Genomic DNA, 23,117 nt, shown 5'->3' with positions numbered 1-23,117 from the left:
TCAAAACAATGCTGTGTGTGCTGGGATAAATGCGTTTGTTGTGTGTGCGTAGCCTGCATATGTTATTTTGACCAGCTGAGACCTCGTGAAGAGCTTATAAAATGTGTAAAGGAGTCAAAACAGTGACAGGAATCCCTCCGTCACACACACAAACAAAGATCTGCTGCAAGGAGATGCGGTTCTGATGCCTGTACTGAACTGATGCCTGTACTGCAAACTTGTGACTATGACTCGACCTTTTTAGGGTCTCATCTTCCTGTTTTTGGTTCGTTTACATGTATTTGGTTCATGTTGCGTTCATAAATCATTCGAACCGCAAAGGAGTTCATTTGAAAGCGGACACAGACCCATCTTTTCAGCGATCACAGTCCGCTTGTTTGGTGCGCACCAAGGTTCGGATGGCAGCTTTCACACGTTCAGATGAACCGCACTAACAGAGCAGTCGCACCAGGGTTCATTTTAAACGAACCAAACATGCCAAGTGTGAACACACCCTGAAATGTAACAGAATACCAGACCAAGAATGAAATGTATCTAGCATCCATAAATGTTGCCCCGATGAGGAAGCCCCAAAGGGACTGTGATTTTTATTCTCACAAGACTGGAGCTCAACCTTGGCCCGTCGATCAGTCGGCTCCTCGTCTCCTCGGCTTCTCCTGGAACCATCGTCCTTCCGGCTCCAACTGGCTCCACCTTGGTCAGTCATCGCTCTAGCATCTCTACAAACTTCAGGGTCTTCGGCTGTGCCTTATCCCTCGACCCCTGCGGCTCCGTCAAGCTCCTCATTTTCTCCGGCTCTGCCTCTGTCCTCACTTACACCGGCGTTGCCTCAGACCTCTGGCACCGTGGCTCTACCTCAGACCACTCATCACTACGTCTCCATCTTGGTCTCCTGGAGCCGGTTGCACCAGCTGGTCATACTCCCGGTCATAAGACTAAGCTTAACGTAAAATGTGTTTCAAGTCTTGCGTAGGATTAATACCTGTTGCACCACCTGGGCATAGCGCATGTCTGAGACTAAATCTTACACCTAGTCAAAGGTAGGTGTAAAGTGAGAAGTCTTGACTTGTTTCCATGGTGAAAATAAAGATAAATAAAAACATTGAGACAATGGCGTCAATGGTATACAGGCTACACAATTAGCGGGCTTTCCGGCATGAAAGAGTAATGAGAGATCGTACCAATCCTCTAGATATACAGTGAGGAAAATAAGTATTTGAACACCCTGCTATTTTGCAAGTTCTCCCACTTGGAAATCATGGAGGGGTCTGAAATTGTCATCGTAGGTGCATGTCCACTGTGAGAGACATAATCAAAAAAAAAAAAAAAAAAGAAAAAAATCCAGAAATCACAATGTATGATTTTTTAACTATTTATTTGTATGATACAGCTGAAAATAAGTATTTGAACACCTGAGAAAATCAATGTTAATATTTGGTACAGTAGCCTTTGTTTGCAATTACAGAGGTCAAACGTTTCCTGTAGTTTTTCACCAGGTTTGCACACACTGCAGGAGGGATTTTGGCCCACTCCTCCACACAGATCTTCTCTAGATCAGTCAGGTTTCTGGGCTGTCGCTGAGAAACACGGAGTTTGAGCTCCCTCCAAAGATTCTCTATTGGGTTTAGGTCTGGAGACTGGCTAGGCCACACCAGAACCTTGATATGCTTCTTACAGAGCCACTCCTTGGTTATCCTGGCTGTGTGCTTCGGGTCATTGTCATGTTGGAAGACCCAGCCTCGACCCATCTTCAATGCTCTAACTGAGGGAAGGAAGTTGTTCCCCAAAATCTCGCAATACATGGCCCCGGTCATCCTCTCCTTAATACAGTGCAGTCGCCCTGTCCCATGTGCAGAAAAACACCCCCAAAGCATGATGCTACCACCCCCATGCTTCACAGTAGGGATGGTGTTCTTGGGATGGTACTCATCATTCTTCTTCCTCCAAACACGTTTAGTGGAATTATGACCAAAAAGTTCTATTTTGGTCTCATCTGACCACATGACTTTCTCCCATGACTCCTCTGGGTCATCCAAATGGTCATTGGCAAACTTAAGACGGGCCTTGACATGTGCTGGTTTAAGCAGGGGAACCTTCCGTGCCATGCATGATTTCAAACCATGACGTCTTAGTGTATTACCAACAGTAACCTTGGAAACGGTGGTCCCAGCTCTTTTCAGGTCATTGACCAGCTCCTCCCGTGTAGTTCTGGGCTGATTTCTCACCTTTCTTAGGATCATTGAGACCCCACGAGGTGAGATCTTGCATGGAGCGTCTTCCATTTTCTAATGATTGCTCCAACAGTGGACCTTTTTTCACCAAGCTGCTTGGCAATTTCCCCGTAGCCCTTTCCAGCCTTGTGGAGGTGTACAATTTTGTCTCTAGTGTCTTTGGACAGCTCTTTGGTCTTGGCCATGTTAGTAGTTGGATTCTTACTGATTGTATGGGGTGGACAGGTGTCTTTATGCAGCTAACGACCTCAAACAGGTGCATCTAATTTAGGATAATAAATGGAGTGGAGGTGGACATTTTAAAGGCAGACTAACAGGTCTTTGAGGGTCAGAATTCTAGCTGATAGACAGGTGTTCTAATACTTATTTGCAGCTGTATCATACAAATAAATAGTTAAAAAATCATATAATGTGATTTCTGGATTTTTTTTAATAGATTATTTCTCTCACAGTGGACATGCACCTACGATGACAATTTCAGACCCCTCCATGATTTCCAAGTGGGAGAACTTGCAAAATAGCAGGGTGTTCAAATACTTATTTTCCTCACTGTATATGGAGAATTTGTAACCATAGTAATGCGAACGTTATCTCAACTATCAGTGTGGTAGAACATGTCAGCGTGTGCGCATCGTCTGTGCTAAACGTATCTGCGCCTAATTGTAGTTTTAGATGGTGCAACAGGTGTAAATATTCATCAGAAAGCTGGACGTAACTAAGTCCAGCGCACCTGGTCCATATGTGTCGCCTGGTCTCTCGGTTCATCGGACCCTGTCTAGGTCTCCACAACTCCCGGCGTCACCTCTATCGGTTAGGATTAAGAATTCACCATAGTTCCTCCCTCCATCAGTTCCGCCGCGGGTCACCTTCCTCCTGGCTGTCTCCTGTGTCGCTCTGTGATCCTCCATGGGTCCTTACATCCACGGCCCCTCCAACCACCCTGGTTTCTTCTGTCGGCATACCTGCCTGGCTCCTGCTCTACGCCGGCCCCTCGTCCACCTCCAGAGCCCCCAGCCTCCCTCCCTCATATAATCAGTTATGAGGACACGCATGGATGTACCTTCCCGGGGGGTGTTATAACAATCTTATTATTCAGCATGATGTGTAGGCTATGTATTGGCAGTAGCAAGACCTGTTTTTGCTCTGAAGCAGCAGCAGCAATAACAGCAGCAGCAGTGTATCAGATCAATTATGCCAAGACCAAATATATCAAGATTGTCATATCTATTACAATGCCAAATGTTCAGAGATGTCACGTTTTGGGTTTGTTCATGTCTTGTTTCCATGTCTGTCATGTGATTCCCTGTTTGTTATGTGATCCTGCCATGTCTTGTCATTGGTTAATTGTCTGATCATTGTTCACAGGTGTCCCTTGTCTTGTCATTAGTCTGTGTATTTAGCCCTCTTGTTTGCCATGTGTCTGTGTCAAGTATTGTTTCCTGTAGTTCTGCTGTAGTGTAAGTTTCATGTTCATGCCATGGTTTTTGTTTTCATGCCACGTCATGTTTTTGTTTCATGTTTTGTTTTGTTTCAAATAAACTGCACTTGGGTTCTCATTTACAACTTGCCTCCAGTGGATCCCTTATTACAAGAGAGTTGTCATGAAATATTTTTGTAATAAAAAGTTAAATTCAAATTTGAATTACAAATCTGCATTTGGCTTGCTCTCTAAATTCAAATTCAGGAGTTGAACTGGAACTTTAAAGGCCTTCTCATTTCAAAATGCTGCATATCCCTGAGAGTGATGGTGTTCTGGCAGATGAGATAAAGGCCCGGAAAGAACTCCACCCACTGTGTCTGTCACTGCTCCATATGGGTTATCTTACAGGTGCACTGAAGCTTCCATTCATATTGAAAGTAATCCATCAGACAGGAGAGAGCTGTTTAATTCAGTCTTTTTGACATAATCTCTGTTTCCCTCTCCCTCAGAGAGTGAAAGAGTGAGACAGGATGCAAGAGCAGACATTCATTCTCAGACACTCACTGTTACATTTTTTATCTGCAGTTGCAGTCAAGGTCAAAAACAATGTATTATTCAGTAATTGTGCTCTCTCAGAACAAAAGGTGCATGAGTGGACAAATCCTGTACTTCAAATAAGACATTTATCCCTTTCTATTAATCGTATCATAAAAAGTACATGGAGGACCTTTCATGATATCGTTTTGTACCTTTTAGGTCTGTTTAATTTTCCAAAGAGGAACATAACTTCAACATCTATGAGTTTATAAGTGGCTTTAAAAATGTAAAAACAGTAAACAAGTAAATTAATTATGAACACAAACATATAATAAGCAATGCTCAAGAAAATATGTAAATAAAGTATATCTTTAAATAAATAAATAATAAATAAATTAAATAATAAAAAATGTTTTTACAACACCATCAAAATAAATGAACACTAACACACATTAGACATATTTATATATTGTTTGATTTTACTGTAGCCTATACACATGTAGAAAACAAATTGAATTTCACAGAATAAATTATTTATGAAATTAAGTACATCCTAATTCTGTACTATACTTATTTTCTTTGTGATATCACATATTACAGTTATACAAAAAATACCAATGTTGGCTTGACAAAAATAAGTAAATAAACAAATAAACAAACAGTGAATTTATTTATAAATAAATACAGTGAACATGTAAGTGATGGATGTAGAGCATCAGAAACTGGTATCTAGTTACCTTACAATTCTATTTTATGTCATTTTTCTAGTTCACCAAAGGATTTGTCTGAAAATCTTCAAAGCTCTCCGACGTTGTCTATGATTTAACGTTAAGGGATTAAGTGAGGTAACTAGATTTCATGGAATTTGAGTGTTTAAAGGGTTTGTGGTTTTACAGCAGGACAGAAACAGTGAAATCTGGAGCAAAAAGACATGGTCTATTGTGTTATTCCATAACATAAAATCATCCCACACATTTAATAAAACAGAGCTTTTCATGAACCCAGTTGATTTTGCAAGTAATCTGCCTAAAAAAAAAAAAAAAAAACACTGAATCGGCAGGAACTCTGTGTAATGAACTTGTAGTTGTTTTTTTTGTTTTTTTTTAAAGAAATTGCCTTAATTTGGGTTCAAAGTAAATGCACTACTTATTTCACTTGTAGATCTGCTCCCATGGGTCAGAGAAATCGTATTTGTTACTAATTAAACCAATCGTTATTAATCATTGATCCACATTTTACTCCAATGAATATTTCAGGGTGGGCCAGTTTCTATATAGGCACATAGAATGTCTTGACAACAGAAAAGCTCTTGGGAATTTCTACCAATTGTAGACTACCATTGTAAACATAGCTAAAGAAAAGTGTTTTATAAAATGTATTATTAGTATTTAACAACTAAAAAGTGTATTTCTGTACAGAGTAAAACAATTATGAACAATGCATCATGGGATTGTATTCTATGTAAAAATACATGCAATGCTTCCTGAGAAGTTGGCCAAAAAAAGTGCCTGCGATGGTTTAAAATGCTAAATTTTTCATAGGCAGCTCATTCGATTTTTTTAACCATCTGTGTTACACTAAATAATGTGACAAATAAATGACAGAGTTTGGTTTATATCTCTGCACCATGGATCTGTGCAAATAAAACTACAGAGCCACACATATTGTCAGGGTTTGTGTCAGGCTGATTGGAAGGGTTCATGTCAACGGCTTATATAATTTAAACCTCTTAATCGTATATTCCACGTGCATTCTTCTATTTGCAGTTCTGTCAAAATATTTCCTCTTTTACCTTTGCTCCTTCATGTGGGAAAATAGTTAGTGTAATGTAGAATCATCAGGTTATTTACGCATACAAACCATTAGCAAACATCTAGCAAGCAAACAAGTTAGTATAGCATCTTAACAACCTTGCATTGCAAAAACAAGTTATGGCTATGAGGAGACATGCACAGGTTATTGAAGAAGTCCTTCTCATCACATTCCCTAATGCACTGGGCACAGCAGCCACAAACACCAAAATGGCCTTGTAAAAAGTCTACATTGTCTATATTGTTGTTTCTATCAAGATAAGGACACAGCACTAAGACAAACTGAAGGCCACACACTGCAATCATTTGACACCATGAATTGGCCAGTAAGTAATGTCACATGAAGACAGTTCAGCAGGGACATTTATTTATTTGAAACTGCATTACTGACATGTTGATGTGAATAAGGCATGTATTACATACTGTAAAAGTAACAAACCTGTAAAAAGTTTTTCACCAGCAGTATAAATGTCTCAACAGTATAAAATCAAACTAAGAACAATCAGACATATTTTTACATACCGTGTTGCCAACCAAGCAACATATCAAAAATGCCCACATCTGATATGGCTCTTTTGATAAGTAAACATCTGATGGATGAAAGCAGCATCTGACAAAAATCATCTGATAATTGCGACACTGAATAAAAAAGACACTGTTTATTTACCTGAACATTTTGTGCAAATCATCGCCAAATGCCATCGCCCATTCATAAAATGTTGTTCATTACATGTGAACAACATATATGTAAACAACATCAATGTGCTTTATTTTGTCTTTGCCAGAATGCATGTGCTGCCCTCCAGTGGCAGGAGCTTAGATGTGCATTATCTGCAACTGCATGCTGCCATTAGGCACAAAGCTCCAAATCTACCACAAATTTTACACATTAAGATTGCAATTTTAGGGCTAAATGGCCTCTTTCAATGCTAAGCAAAGCTAATATCAGATTAAAAATATAGTGGGAAGAATATTACAGATAACACATACAGCCTATTTCAACAAATTCTTCTGCAACAAAACATTTAAAAAATATTTCATAAATCTAGGCCTGTAAAAAAAACAAGGGAGTGAATATCACAAAACCTGTCAAAAACAATTTCAAAACAAAAAAAGTAAAGACTGACATTATGTTTAAGAAAATATAGAAGATTTGGCTTACTTTTAGGATCAAATATGATTCTTATTTTTTTAAATAATATATTTTTTAATATATTATCTATATTGTCAAGTAATTTATATAGTTGTAGTAGTTGCATTGCCTTTATGCTGATTTAAAAAAAAAAAAAAATTTAGTTTATTTTTTAATACTATAATAACATTAGTTATGTAATGCAAATATAATGAAAATCATTGAGAATAATGTGTTTAATTGTCATGAAAATAATGTTAAACATGCTTCATTTAAAATTGTTCTTTTCTTGTATTTTTTCTTGATATATTTTTGTGATATTCACCTAAAATTAAACATGACAACAGTTTGGCTGAGCAAACTGTAAAACCAATAAATTGTAAATACGAACCCAGCAAATCATAGAATACAGCATGCAGTCTGTGATTTTGACACCCTTAAATGTTCCAGCATCATCATTTAAAATAAAGGAATTTAATGTGCAATTAATTAAAAAGATAGTGTAAATAGAAAACATTTCCAACTGTTTCCAGTGTTTCAAATGCTAGACAGGAACTCTCAAATGAATTCTTGAATTCTCGTCTCTTTCTCAGTGATTCCACACTCCCAAAAGAGGTCTGGATTCGCCCGCCTCTATGATCTGCTCGGCACTGGAGGGTAATAGATCGGCATGGAGTGATCACATACACTGAGGACTGATTTGCCACTGATGACTATGTCATTGCTCCAGATTTCGTCTGTTGACTTTTCGCAATTGATCAGCTGGAAATCCCTGTCAAAACAGATCTCTATTTGGCCCAAAGTCTGAACCTGGCCCCCCTGAGAAATACAGAGAGAAATTAGATCTCACCTCAGCAAAACCGATGGCAAATTGTGGTCCGAGTGAATTTAACTGTTGCCCAGAGCAGAAGACAAAATCTAAATGGGCTACATTTACTTTCTTAAAGGAATATTTTGAGTTCAATAAAAGTTACATCAAAAGCTCAATTGACAGCATATTCAAAAAACTTAAAATTAATTCTTCTTTTGAAACGCATGTATTATTTGAGCCGTAACGTTTAATTTCATAAATTTATGTTCTCATGGCAACAAAATTTTAAATCTAGATATACTATAACATTGTGCAGTTTTTCACTCTAAAATTGATTGTGCCATTCACTTCCATTGGAAGTGGCTTACTGTAGCCTGGATTTTAAACTGTTTTACAGAAAAGGAGGGACGAGTCTAAATACATTTTTGTGGTAATCACCATTATGCCAGTCATGAGGGGCTTTCGCACTGGGTAGTTCTAGTAACTTTTGTGACTTTTATTTTGACGGAGCGGCTGACCTTTATTTTGGCGGCGGTGAGAATGCCAGAGGCTGAGCATATAGTGCTTGCATGACTCACATTGGTTATTAGATAAAACTGTTATACATAGAAAGTAGACAGTATATGAAAGGGTATTAGCGTATGCTGTGTGGTTGATGTCCAGTGTTGCTAGCTGAGCAGAAATACATAATCATGTTTCGCTTGGTCCCCTCAAAGTTGCGTTGGATTTTCTCCTCAGCGTAAAGGTTAAGAGGCCCATCTATCACTGTTTTCCATGTTCGTAGAGTCAGTTTGTGGAGTAAATATATAGGCTACAATCTGTGTGATAGCCATATACCGTAAAAAAATATGGACGTAGTGTCCGTGATGTAACAGTTTTTTTGAAGCCCAAAGTGGGCGGAGCCGGCCGTCGCCATCTTGGCAGCACGTTACTCCCGGATAAACGAAAATGGGCAAAAAGGCAGGATTAGCTGAAGGGACGTGACGCTAACAGACAGCAGCTATATAGACCAAAACCACTTTTTGCACCAGGCTGTAAACACATTTTTTTCTGCTGTAAAGTTGGGCATTTTAACATGGGGCTATATGGGATTGACTCTCTTTTGGAGCCTGTCTCTAGCGGCCAGTCGATGAATTGTAGTTTAAGTCACTTCCGTGTTGGTTTCAAGAGAGAGACCGGAAGGTTGCCGCTTGGTGTTTACACAGCTTTTTTAAAAATGGCGGGTGCTGGTGTTTCGCGTGCGTTCAGCCAAGGTCACTGGTAGTTCCTATAGTGCTGGTAGGAGCTCTTTTTTTTTTACTCTGAAGTAGGAGCTAAATAAGTTCCTCCAAAAGGAGTTCCAAGAACTAAAATCCTTCCTAGTTCCTGCAGTGCGAACACGCCAAAATCTGGGTACTTCTGCCAATAGTTCTAGGAACTATGAAAAGATTCCTCTGGTGCGAAAGCCCCTATGCTATCGACTGAGCCAGGAATATTTAGCACACAGTCTTAAAGTAATATACACAACACGACAAAAGAAAAAAAAATGCTTCAAAGTCTAAAACAACTTTTCTTGTCTGCTGATGGAAGGGTGGTTAGAATATTCTGCCATTCTTCATTCATACCTTTCCTGGGTGGACACACTGAATCTTTGGCTTCACTTTGTAGAAGTTGATAAGGGCTGTCTCCACATCATCAAGCTAAAACAAACAGGAAATATGACACATTTACTCACATGTGACCATAATCACATGATTTTACTCCAGGCCAAAAATGGAGAAGTTGAATGAACGCAATTGAACATTGCAAGAAGTCAGGCTCTGTGTGCTGAAATGCTGATCTTGCACCTATCGCAGTGTATACACTGGGCAAATTACACACGCTGCGGTTTAGGATAATGCTTTGAGGCATCTTATTAGATGGATGATACTTTTGTGAAACTTAAACCTGATCGTTATTTCCATTATCTCTTTCATGTAAGCACATGTTGTGGTATCAGTGATAGGAAAAGAAAACACAGCAAGCTGGTACATTACAGTAAATACACTCCAACTCAACCACAGCTTCCGGATTATTAATCACAGACCACCTCTCAGGTCAAAGGTCAAAGTAAAATATTTACGTGATCATCTACAGAGGACCACAAATAGTTCAGTGTCTCATAAATGATAATTACAGCAGTGAGAACAATTAAACCACTTACAGTGTAATAATGCTCCTCAGAGGGCACGATGTTGTTGTTCTTTAAAAGACTGAAAACACAAAAGACTCATTAGGAAATCAATGTCAACTAGGGATGGGAGGCATGATGGTAGCAGCTAACATTTCTGTGAGATAGCAGAAGTGTTTTAAGCGGTAGTGTTTATAACATTGTAACTATAATTGTGAAGTCATTATGGGCAGGATTGCTTTAATATGCTTACGTACACAATGAGGGAATGAGTATATATGTGTATATATATCGTGTCACAATATATCGCAATACAAAAATGCAACAATATGTATCGTGGATGGTGACAATATGTATCGTGGATAGTTCACCCAAAATAAAAATTACCCTGTGAGAAAAAATTTATGTTTTCAGAATCAGTACTACATTAAACTACAATATATTATGTTGAATATAATGTATAATAATGGGGGAATATTAGTGGGTCCTGATAATGCTTATGTTATAAGTCTTATGTTACCAGTAAAAAGTGGCCTACATTATTTTAAATATATCTAGCCAGTGACAGAGTGCAAGCATATTCGTCTAAAATAATTCTGTATTTTCAGGTTCAGAATCATGAATATATTTATTCTGGTGTCACCATTGTCCAAGCCTTTTACACCCACAATGTTATATCAAATTTAACATTTAATCAACAGTACATTTTTTCTTAACCTTTTATTATATGTCTTGGAGTATCGCAATAATATCATATCGTGAGTTCAGTATCGTGAAATTAGGGTATCGTTACACCCCTAATATATATATATATTCTCAACACACAACCAAAATCTTTTTTTAGATTTTGTCTAAAGGTTCTGTTATGCGATATCCTTTACAGGGTTAATTTAGAATTTAAATTGAAGAGTCATGCAAGTATACATTACCTATTTTACAAAAGCTTTGAATGAGGCTCCAATAAGAATTTTGAGTCAGAACTATCAGTTTTATAATACTAGCTTTACTGTATTGAGTATTTTAATTTAGCTGAAGTTTTACATAATGCCTGTTTATGCAGACAGTTATCAATCATTTACTTTATAGATAAACGTATATTTTGCTTTGAATCCACCAACTTTACTGCCATCTCACGACTTCCTAATTTACCGAAAGCCACAAAATCAGAGTATACAGTGACAAGAACCACTGAAAGACAAGAACTCACCTATTAAGGTCATACTTGTGGTACAGCTCAAGAGCTTTGCTAAAGTATTTATGCTCACTATTCATAGACTCTGCTTTTGCAGCACATGTTCCATGTTTCTGCCATTCATATTTCCTAAGAACAAAAAAAAAATACATTAATAAAATCATAGTAATGCTTAAATGTATTTTACATTTTCAAATTTTTGACATACCAAAATTCTGGGGAAGAAGGTACTATCAGATCTGGCCAGAATTTCTCCATTTCTGGTAATATGTCCTGCAAGACATGCACATACAACATGTCAAGCACATGCTGTTGAATTAAAATATATGACATGCAATAGGGCAAGAGAGCAAATTACCTCAATCAAAGTGGCATTAAAATGCCAGGATGAGTTGCACCTTATGCCAGTGTTGGGCCTGTAATAACAAAAATATTCTCCAAATACTTCTACTGCCACAAACCATAATCATCCAACTGGCATTGTCACCATTACTGGAGGATTTTTGAGATCACATGACAACCAGGGTTGCACTAATATAATTTTATCATAATCAATATATCATAACAATATTTGCAGTACACAATGTCAAGTATAAAGTTTATGTTACACAAGATGGAGCAGAAGTGAAATGCAGAAAATATTTATTTTTTTATTTATTCAAATAAGAGGTGTTATATTAGCATTATGTATTTTTTTATGCTTGTGGGTTAGTTAAATGTTTGAGGAAAAGGTGTCTTCAGTTAATACCAAAAGCATATATTTATTACTGCGGATTAACATGATGGCTGCTTTTACAAATCTATACACTTATGTTTTTCACCTTTATTTTTTTAATACAGCATGTCTTCCATAAAAACAAGAAACCAATATAGTCACTGATCATGCATGTGCACCTCAAAAAAGGAAATATTTGTGAGACTTTGACAAATATTACGATGCATTTTGTCTTGATAAACCTACCATAATCCATGCAGAGTCCAATAGCTCAAATTTGTTTTGCAGTGTTCCATCTATAAATGAAAAACAGCATCATTTATCCACCTGATACCCAGTGGAGGAGCAATAGATGGTGCGTCAACAATAAAATAATGTCAAGCAAAAGAAATACATTACACTGCAAAATGTCAGTGGCCAGTGTTGGGTCAGGATGAGTTTTGTCCATTCTCCCCTAAAAGAAGCAGTCAATTCACAATGTATGATTTCAGTGTGACAATTACAATCTGACATACATTTTGTAAAAAGTGTGCATTTTGTTATACATTATGCATATCATGGTTGCTGAGCGAGAACAAGTTCTTAGAACATTTCTTTAAAATGTGATTCTTATTATGAGACGGTTCATTAGTAAATCAAAAACCGTTCGACCAGTGTAGTCAGATATATACGAGTCGGTTATTTCTAGTTGATCAAAAATAACTGAATTAATCTGACTCTCTAAGTTATTAATATCGTGTTCAATATTAATGAACCAAGAACTGTTAGTGTGTTTTGTTTTCATTGCTGTGAAAAGTCACAGGATGTCCTGTCTGAGACAGGAAAGATAGCAAAATGTGAAATAAATGTGATAAACCTAGCCCAATTCTTACTAAAGTTGTTTTTACACAAGCTAAACAACTTTAGTAAGAATTAGGCTAAATTTATTACATTTATTTCACATTTTGTTATCTGTCCCGTTGACGTCTACAAAAAAGAAACAGTCTGATATGGGCAGTACATTAAGTTCAGTTGAACGTTATTTTCTTTACCCTTTTAAACATATTGGATTTTATGTAGTGTTTACTGTGTACTGTGTGTATCTTGTCCAATAAATTGTGGAAAATACAAACATGAGGCCTACAGTAAGACAACATTTACAGTATTGATTGTCTGGCTGCTAATGCACCCCAACTTCAAACAGGGTCAATATGTATAAATACATTTATCTAAATGTATTTGAATGACATACCGAGGATGGGCAAAGGCCGTTGAACAGAAATATCCAGCACAAAGTACGACAGCAACTGCAATGAATCTCATTCTTCCAGATGGAGCAAGTCCGTTCATCTAAGAAGAAAAGAAGGATTTATTCTTAACGTATACAACGTACATTGTAAAAAGCATCTACAAGACACAGTCAAAACACAGAGCATAACGCAAAGTGGCGTCCAAAAGTAACAACCGAATGTGAGATAGAAAACAAACAAACAACAACAAACACAGAACATAAACTTGCGTTAAGAAGTCAAATAAGTTACCTTTTATTGTCTGATATACAGCTTAGATTTTTTGTGTGCAGTTTTTACGTCCTATTAGTATCAGAGAGCAGCAGCGTTTTAAAGGTTGTTATTCAGTCTACAGTATCTGTAAGATCGGACTGCCCCAGCCACTGTTTCAGAAACTGTGCGGTGGAGTCACTTCTCTTCCTTTCCTGTCAGACACACACACTGCGGCCTCTGTGTGCCTTGATCATGTTTACGTTGGTACGTCACTGCGCGTGCGCCGTCAAGTCATGTGATAAACGGCAATTGATGTCATGTGAAGGTGGATTATGCAGATTAAGCTATATGTCTCAACTGGTCTAAACCAGGGAGTTTTCTAATGTCATTGTACAGTTCCTTTCGGGTAGGCTATTTGTTTAAGGCGAGACACTACAGGCAAAAACACAGTTTTTTTCATACATCTGTCAATTTAGAGATTTTGTAAAGAAAACATACAAAATACAGTTTTTGGTGTATTATATCTTGTATAGCTCTTTATCTATTTCCGTATGTAGAATTCATTGTACATATCTTTAAAGGCTGTGTTTTCAAAGATTGTTTCTCATGCCCTGAGCCAGAAATCTCCACTTCAGCGGCACTTACATACACTACACTTTACAGTTTTATGCATTTCTTTCTGAAGGTTTTTACATGGGGGTTTGTTCATTTATAATTTGCCTGATTTTATAGGCTACAACATTTTGTTCCTAAAAAATGGTGAAAATGTAGGCCTAATTTTTTTTCTGGCTGTTGACAGTTTTTCTGATTTATGGAGTGATAAGTGATATCCAAAATCCCCCATGTAAAAACCTTTAAGTCTAGTATGTCAAATAATAATAATAATAAAAAAAAACACAATAATTTTTAACCTGGATTTATCCAATGTTTAGATTTTTTGTTCCAGACATGTATGCAAATTGGTGCATATTTAATTAGATAATGCTGCATTTGCATAAACAACATTTCAGAAAACTTGTAATATTATTATTATTATTTTTTTTTTATTGCAATTCTTAATGTAATCAACTGGGAGAAGTATGGGGATATCTAGTTATTTATTTTTTTCAATTGTATTACCCTATTCACCTGGGGGTATCTTGCCTTAAATAGCCCCCTTTTGATTAACTTACAAATTAAATAGATACAATTTGTCATTAGGACTTTAGGAGGCATATTTTTGCTGTACTACAAAGTATTTACGTAAATTACCCTATTTATTTATCTTATTTTGTGTTTTTATTTTGAGCTCCTACCCATCAATATTAAAAAGTTAGGCCTATATTTGTGTTTGATGCCGCTTAATACCGTTTGATGCCGCTAGGAGCCTAGTAGGCTACAGTAGCCTATAAGCAAGCAAGATAGATCATACATCATCATCTAAACAAAATTGTTGTTGAGCAATAAAAAAACACATACATTAAGAAGCTTTAAAAGTTTCGAGTGCATTTCGTCTTTTTAGCAATTGTGCTAATTCAGAGCAATTGATGTGTCGACTTTAATACATTATTATGGTTTCTGTTCGACTCACCTTTAACTAAACTCTTGTTTTTAAAAAAACCCATTCAGTATCCATGCAGCGTCAATTTAAAACGTCTGTCTGGGATCTTAATATCTGAGCGAAATGATGTGGAAAGTCTGTGTAAATGCTATATATAGTCTAATGCCTTTCCATAAATGGGATGCGGGAGAGGCAGCATTCCGCATGGGTAATATTTTGCTTTTCATCAGCTGCTTTCATACAGGCGGGTAGAGGCTCATCTACCTCCGCGTCGCGCTCTTCTATTCTCCTGGGGTGAGTATGTCTGGCCCCCTTATTCACACACTTATTAAATTATAAAGCAGAGTTGTCCTTATAGAAACAGGTACAAAAACGTTGAGGCTGGTGAAGACTTTTGAACTTTACCTTGGTTGGATATTGATCTATCTCATGATGTTGCTGCACTTGACTTTGAAAGGATTCATAAAACGTTGGCAGTTAAAACATTTTCAGTGCTTTGTGAATATGGGTGAATTAATAGCTGGACAAACTTTGACATTGTTTCGTTTGTTTTTTGAAACAGTGTGTTGGTTGAAATGACCTTTAGAATAGGCTGTTTACCCCCTCCCCATGAATGACTGTAGATGCATTATGATCCATTAATTTTTACATGCCAAATATAGCTGTTATTGAAAATTGTGCATTTTTTTGGTTACACTTTATAACCAAAAAGGTGTCATTGTTACAGTGTAATTATATATTTAAGTACTGAGTAATATTAAGCAACTACATGTACTTACTATAGGGTTAGGGAGGATAGGATTAGGATTTGGTTGAGGGTTAGTTGCATGTCATTATGCATAATTTATTGTTATTACTATGGTAAGTACATGTAACATATGTAACAAGGACACTGTAAAATAAAGTGTTCTTATGTTTGATATGCACATTATATTATATTGTATGTGTTGTTCATTTGTGAATGTGAGGATGTAATGCTGCATTTGAGTAAGCATGATTGTTTGTTTGTTTATTTGTTTAATTATTTTTCTAAAGAAATGTGAGGAATGTGTTCTTGTTCTTTTGGGCTTTCTTGTTGAGATTGTCTTGCAGTGTAGTTTATTTGTCCTTGTTAGAAGATAAACGTTTATGAGAAGTGGTTATCTTTCCATATTTCAGTACATGTATGCAACAATAGCATGTGTCTTCAGTATACACTATACAGTAGAAATTACCCTGGAATACTGTACCCATCTCCTTGGACTGTCCGATATCCCCACCCCCAAACTCTAATTTTAAACTGCCATGATGTTTGTCTTCCCTATGGCCCAAGGCTCCAGAACACCCCCTCCTCATCATCTCCACAAACAGTTCCACTTTCCTAACCTAAGTCTAATCAGGAGTGTGCCACAATTTGTGTTTACTGCAATGCCATGTCCCAAATAACTTTAAACACTGAAAATGGAAATTGAGGATAGGAATTTGTGCATCCATCAATGCATTTTGTTTTGTCTTGTGTGCAAAGATGGTGCATGTTTTTGTTCCCGTTTTGATTCATAGGTCCTTTGAGGTTTCAATATGGCTGCAGTTGTAACCAGACACAAGCATTTCGATCAAGAATACCTCAATACTGAGTCTAAATATGTTGTTCGAGAATACTCCAGGTAAGGTGAAAAATTACAACAGCTGACTCTTTCTTAGGACATATATTTTGTCACGCATAGACTTTTTATGATCCAACAGGCCATGGAATTGTTTCAAGCAAGTCACAGCTAATCATGATGCTCACAGCAATACTAAAGCTAATTGTAATAAAATAGCAACATCATTTATAACATATAATAACATTATCTGTTGAAGCTTTTCTAATAAACCATATTACCAACAGTAGCTGAGCCATAACTGATACCGTCATGCATGAACTGATTTCCTCTGGGTAGTTGACATGACATACTTTCGGGAAGTTTACATGTCCTACAGTGTGACATGCTATACTCCATGTAAAACTATTTTCTAATTATGCGTGCAGCTTATATGACCTCATATTAGTGAGAGAGAGACTAGAGTCTACATTTGTCACATTGCAGGACCATTTAATATTAACTAGCAGATTAAAATGAAGGTGAAGAACTGAAAAGAGAGGAGGATTAGTTATAGGGCCTGATGTATGCACTTTCACTTGACCACTCATATCAGTTTCAGAACATGCACTAAATACCCTGATACTGTCAGGAAACTTTTTGCTTTCAATAGTAAATTTTATAGAGACATGTTTTAAGTTTGACAAGCTTTTCATTTGATCGTTAAAATCAGATGTTTTAGGATAAGAAAAAAAAATCTTCATTAAAATTATTGTCAAAATTAGTTACATTTTAATATATCAGGACAAAAGCAGATGCTGGTTTAAAGAACATTTTATGTTATAGAAAAGAGAATTGTGATGATGGCTTGTTTGCCCCTTTTGACCCCCTCTGAGGGGCAAATGGGCAATTTTCAGTTTCGAAACCATTTTGTAAACCATGGGTAAAGATAATAAATGTCAAATTTTGTATTTTATCAGATTCTTTTTTTTTTTTTAAAGTGCATGTTTCTTTTGTTACTTGTTTCTTTCCACTGTAGACTGCCCTAAAATGTCTCGGTTGAAATGCATGAAATATGTATGTTTGAATGCATATCAAAATCAGTAAACTGATTAACCTGGGATGACATGAAGCATTACTGACCCACGGTGATATTATGAATTCTCTGATGAATATTTCATGATGTTTGTACCGTTAACATTTTAATATACGAAAATGTGTGTTTTTAGCTCTGCGGCTGAAGAGGTGAAATATCAATACCAAACACAGAAGAGAATCAAGGGAGTGGTAAAGCACTTTAAATAATCATTCCTTTCTTTTTAACAAACTTTTTTTTTTTTACCTGCTGCTGTTATAGTACTTTCATTAGTCAATGTGCATTTTAATGTGTGTTCAAGACATTTGCTGTTAGCTGTAGTGAGCCGAGTAAATCAGAGGTTAAATAGAACTGACTCTTTTTTAGGACATATATTTTGTCATACATAGACGTTTTATGATCCAACAGGTCATGGAATTGTTTGTCTCTTTTCAATAGGTGGATAGGAAGATGCCTGAAAAACACATCCGTGAGGAGTCCATGATCAGGGGCCCCAAGTTTTTGGTTAGACTGAGGTCCCACACAGTGTTTGAAAACAGTGCCATTAAACTTTTCTGCTCGGTGGAGGGATATCCCACCCCACACGTCAAATGGTGAGGTTTCTTTTCACAAACAGGCCTGCCGTGCTTCCTGCACACTAGGGTTCAGTGCGGTTGCTCTCACATATCGTCTGTGGTCATACAATGTAACTTGTGAGTTTAAAGTTACAGGTCTAGCATTATATGTGGCCAGCTACAAGAAAGCGTTTCTTTAAATAAAGAAAAACGTATTTTAATTGCATCAAACACTTCATAATATTTTTAATCATATATGGAACAGGCCAAAGAAACGCTAAGTAGATCTGTTGTTTTTAAATCACAAACATTCTACAGGTTCAAGGATGATGTCATCTTGGACGTTTCCTCTGGAAAGTACTTTGTGGAGAACAACGCTGGATTCCATGCCCTCACCATCCTCAAGTAATTCAAACTTTACTGTGTACTTTTTTGGATAGGGATGCAATGACAGAATGTGGTTTACTGATGATCTGTATTGAACAGAATGAGTGACAAACTTGAATGGGGACAAAATATGTGACAAGACTCAGGTTGAGTGCTCATTACATACTCACTTAGTTATTGGATGGCCACAGAAAGCAGGCAACTTTTAAGAGATTTCCAAGTTATTAAACTTTCGAAAAACTTTTGTAGGAATCTCAGGAAAAACATGTGCAGGTTGCATTTCTCCCAAAATAAATAAATACACTTGCATAGAACATTTGAAATCCAGTAGGATGTTGCATTGTGACGTTACTATCATGACCATTAAGTAAAATAAAAAAAGTCGTAACACTTTACAATAAGGTTCATTAGTTAACATTAGATAATGTATTAACTAACATGAACTAACCATGAGCAATCCATTTGTTACAGTATCTATTCATCTTTGTAAATGTTAATAAAAATACAGCGGTTCATTGTTTGTTCATGTTAGTTCACAGTGCATTAACTAATGTTAACAAATGCAACCTTTGATTTTAATAATGTATTAGTAAATTATGAAATTAATATTACCTAAGATTAATAAATGCTGAAGAAGAATTGGTCATTCTTAGTTCATGTTAACCAATGTAGTTAACTAATGTTAACTAATGAACCTTATTGTAAAGTGTTACCAAAAAAGTAAATTCCCACCAAATTTGCAATGTGCCTTAGTATTTTTTTTTTTCTTAAAAAAAGTCCCAGTGGTTATTCCAAAAAAATGTTTTTGCCTTTATGTAAATAATTATTGTAATAACAGTTTATAATAATTAAACTAATGGTGGTACAAGAAATACATAAATAATTTTTTACAGTAATAAAATAGGGGAAATATGCATAATTGTCAAACTATTCTAAAACATTTTAATAATTCTAAAATATTCCAAATGTTTTTAGTTCAAATAATTATTTCTTTATAAAATATTTTGTGGTGCAATTTGACCTCAAAGGATATGCTCTTAGATATTTCATGAGATTCACCCTCTAAAACACATTTAAATGTTACTAACAAGTGAATTTCCACAAAAGGAAGTCATGTCAATGGGATTGCATGCGAACTTTTCCAATTTAGTCCAGGGCTGGTCGCCCACGTCTTGAGCTGCTGTCAGCTGTTCGTGTCAAAGTGCTGAGTCTGGTGTCATCTGACACTCCGGCGCCTTACAGAGAGATGACTTTCACTGCTGTCACCCTGTCAGTCCCACAAAAACTCACCCTGGCCCTTATGTCACTTTCCTGATGGCTTCTTGCATTCAGAGGCCAAATCTCACAGGTGAATCTTGGTGTTCCGCATTTCCTCTAAAATGACCAAACCTTTCACTTTTTGACAAACAGCCATGCTTCTCAAGACCGCAGGGGCTAAGAGAACGTCTCTAATATAGTACGGTCATGCCGAAGGTCACATTACAGTCTTCTCATTTTCCTTTCCCTTGCATCTCGTGTTTGCCATTCAAGCCTTAGAGGCTCCCGTGTTGAACACGTTTCGAAAGCAGCCGTTAGTCTACATTAGCATTTAGTTTGGAGCAATTATCCTCTTGACATTAGAGCATTAGTTAACTGCCAATTTATCCATCATGATGGGGAAGCACTTTACGTGCTTTCCAAATGTCAATTAGGAAATGACTGTGGCATATATCCAATCAAATAGCAATCATGTTGATTATTTATTGACTGATTAATTAGTGGAGTGGGAGAAGACAGTGTTGCGGTCCAGTCGTGTATTGATTGAAGTTGTGGACACCTGTGAATGAGTTATACATGTTTTCTGTAGGTGTGCAACTGATGACACTGCAATGTACACGGCTGTAGCCTCAAACTTGCACGGACAGGCTTCCTCCCAGGCCTCCGTCATTGTGAAGAGTAAGCTTTTTTCTCCTGTTTTCTGGTATCTAAGCATCCTTACAATAAGATACAATTTGCAGGAGAACCAAAAAGTCTACAAATTACAAATGTGTTTTTTTATCCAAACGTAGACAATGATCCCTTTCTTTAAAAAGTCAATATATTCTCTGGTAGCACTTTACTGTTCCTTCACTAATGAATAACTATGCAGGAACAAATGAGTAACGCACAATTAACACTCTAGTAACTACTATTAACTAACAAGAAACTCTGATTAATGAATTAGTAAGTAATAGCGCTCAGCTGAATGTGGTAGTTCACTATTAGCTTATCAGTAACTATTTTTTTTTTCATACCTCCCAGTGAACTACTATATACAGGTTCATAATTAACATGAATAATGCATAATTTATAATAAAAGGTAATGGTAACCCACTAGTAATGACTCTTAAGAAACTACTAATTATTTGGATCAGTATTTTAAAGCGAAAAACATGATAACTACCTAATATTGACTGAAGTCATTGTAAGCCATTGTAATGTATTGTAGATTTTGAATAGTAATTCCTTCCGATGTGTTCCCATGATCTTCACTTTAGAAAACTGATCCAAATAATTAGTAGTTCCTTCCTGTAGAAAGATGTAGTAACAGTTGAGTCATTACTATCCAAAACCTTACAAAAACCTATTAGTAGTTCCTTTAGAAGGCTGTAGTAACACTTGATTCATTACTGGTTACCATTACCTTATATTATACATTATGCATTACTAATATTAATTATGAACCTGTTAATAGTAGTTCTTTGTAGTCTTCAGTGAGGTATGAAAAATAGTAGTTACTGATTAGCTAATAGTGAACTACCACATTCGACTGAGCGCTATTACTTACTAATTTGTTAATCAGTTTCTTGTTAGTTAGTAGTTACTAGAATGTTAATGGTGCGTTACACATTTGTTCCTGTGTAGTTATTCATTAATGATGGAACAGTATTCTGAAGTGTTACCTTTACTTCTTGTTGTGACTGCTTTATAGGGTGCAAGGAGGAAGAGAAGTCCAGTCCTTATTCCTGGATGCCTTACCAGTGTAAGTGGGCAAGCCTCCTTTCAATAAAGAGTGAATAACTGGGATGATTTAAAAACAGGTCATGAAAGAAAGGAACTGTTTTGTTGTTTCTCAGATGCCATTTTACCTGAAATCAAGTACACAAAGATTAACATCACCTTCACTGAAACGTTTGGCGTGACCTTTGGAAAAGAAGGCGAAAAGGCCACATTGACCTGCAAGATGACCATTAACCCCAACCTTGCAAACCTGCAACCTGAGGCGCTGTGGTACCGAGATGGTAGGAAGTGGCCACCAAAAGTCACACCAGTTATTCTTATTGTTAAGAATAATTCATAGGTCCCTTTTTAAGCATGTCATTTTTGTGCATTGCAAACATAATGACTGTTTTTAATCTCTTATTATTTACTGACTGACAAACACGTGCCAGTTGGTTGAGCCAGTCTTTTAAGTCTGCTTAAACAATTCCGTTTTTTGTGTTGCTAGTGGCACAGAAATTACACACTTCGCTCATTGGGCAACAGTGTGAATATTACAATAAAGTTAACATGCTTTCTTGTTTATTTTTTATAAATGCATAAATAATGAAATATATATTTTGGTGAAAGGCTGGATAATACTAAAACACTTTTCTTTTTTTTTTATATAGCTATTTAACTGTCCTAATGACAACTGCAACTAATTCATTGTTGTGTCATTCACCCCGGTCAGATATTAATTTTCAAGTTGTTTTGTAGGTATTTGTTTTGCAGTTGAGTCATGTACTAAAGAAATAGCTTTTTATGTCTAGTTGTAGTTTATGACTCATTTCACTCCCATCTCATTATATTCTACAAAAGTTATAGTTTCATTTTCTCTCCTCTGATACCCCATGTTGTTTTTTTGGCCCTCCAGAGCATCTCCTGAAAGAGTCGAAGTGGGTGAAAATGGAGTCTGGGGGAGGTGTTGCCAAGCTCACGCTTACTCAACTCGCTAAGGATGATGAGGGTCTTTACACCCTCCGCATGGTGACAAAGGGAGGTGATGCGGTCCACAGGGCTTACGTCTACGTTGATGGTAAAGAGTTATGAACTTTTCCAAGGCTTGATGGAAAATCTTATGTGATTCTTTTGATGGCCTTTAAAGGTCCAGATTAGCATAATTCATCTCTGACAATCTCATATAGAACATACATCTGTTTCAGAGTGATTCCCCTTAGTGCATCAGTGATGTGTAGGAGTCATCATGTTTTGCCTTGACAGATGGTCCACCTCCAGTTCCTCAAGCTCCCGGAGCCCCAATGGACATCAAGATCCATGACGCTAATAGAGATTATGTCATCGTGTCCTGGAAACCTCCTAACACCACCACTGAAGGACCTATCATTGGATTCTTTGTTGACAGGTGACTGCGCTGACTAAAGTGTCTGTCTGGGAGTTGTTTTATTGAATACATTTATTTAAATTATCTTGATACAGTGTCCTCAAAAAAGTATTTGGCCGCTTTAAAGTGTCTGAATGTTATTGCATTAGATAACATATTT

General features: G+C 36.6%; 2 protein-coding genes across 2 annotated transcripts in view; one reads left to right on the top strand and one right to left on the bottom strand.

Annotated features, from left to right (window-relative positions):
* Positions 1 to 7,271: 7,271 nt before the first annotated feature.
* rnaset2 (ribonuclease T2) lies at positions 7,272 to 13,742 on the bottom strand. The gene is made up of 10 exons (XM_084092753.1): positions 13,519 to 13,742; positions 13,230 to 13,327; positions 12,398 to 12,452; positions 12,245 to 12,294; positions 11,642 to 11,699; positions 11,492 to 11,556; positions 11,299 to 11,412; positions 10,125 to 10,173; positions 9,547 to 9,621; positions 7,272 to 7,950 (listed from the first exon to the last, which is right to left on the bottom strand). The coding sequence occupies exons 2-10, from the start codon at positions 13,325 to 13,327 to the stop codon at positions 7,765 to 7,767; spliced, it is 750 nt and encodes a 249-aa protein (XP_083948879.1). The 5' UTR covers positions 13,519 to 13,742; the 3' UTR covers positions 7,272 to 7,764.
* Positions 13,743 to 15,197: 1,455 nt separating this feature from the next.
* Positions 15,198 to 23,117, top strand: part of myom2b (myomesin 2b) — a 62,244-nt gene continuing 54,324 nt past the window's right edge. The window contains exons 1-10 of the mRNA XM_084092612.1: positions 15,198 to 15,313; positions 16,559 to 16,662; positions 17,808 to 17,865; positions 18,113 to 18,267; positions 18,547 to 18,633; positions 20,462 to 20,550; positions 21,566 to 21,616; positions 21,711 to 21,875; positions 22,490 to 22,651; positions 22,837 to 22,978. Coding sequence (XP_083948738.1) covers positions 16,577 to 16,662; positions 17,808 to 17,865; positions 18,113 to 18,267; positions 18,547 to 18,633; positions 20,462 to 20,550; positions 21,566 to 21,616; positions 21,711 to 21,875; positions 22,490 to 22,651; positions 22,837 to 22,978 — 995 coding nt within the window. The 5' untranslated portion in view covers positions 15,198 to 15,313; positions 16,559 to 16,576. The remainder of the gene's footprint in view (positions 15,314 to 16,558; positions 16,663 to 17,807; positions 17,866 to 18,112; positions 18,268 to 18,546; positions 18,634 to 20,461; positions 20,551 to 21,565; positions 21,617 to 21,710; positions 21,876 to 22,489; positions 22,652 to 22,836; positions 22,979 to 23,117) is intronic.

This window comes from Abramis brama, assembly GCF_963993115.1.
Source record: "Abramis brama genome assembly, chromosome: 19".
NCBI lineage: Eukaryota > Metazoa > Chordata > Actinopteri > Cypriniformes > Leuciscidae > Abramis > Abramis brama.
This window is presented reverse-complemented; position numbering and strand designations above follow the sequence as displayed.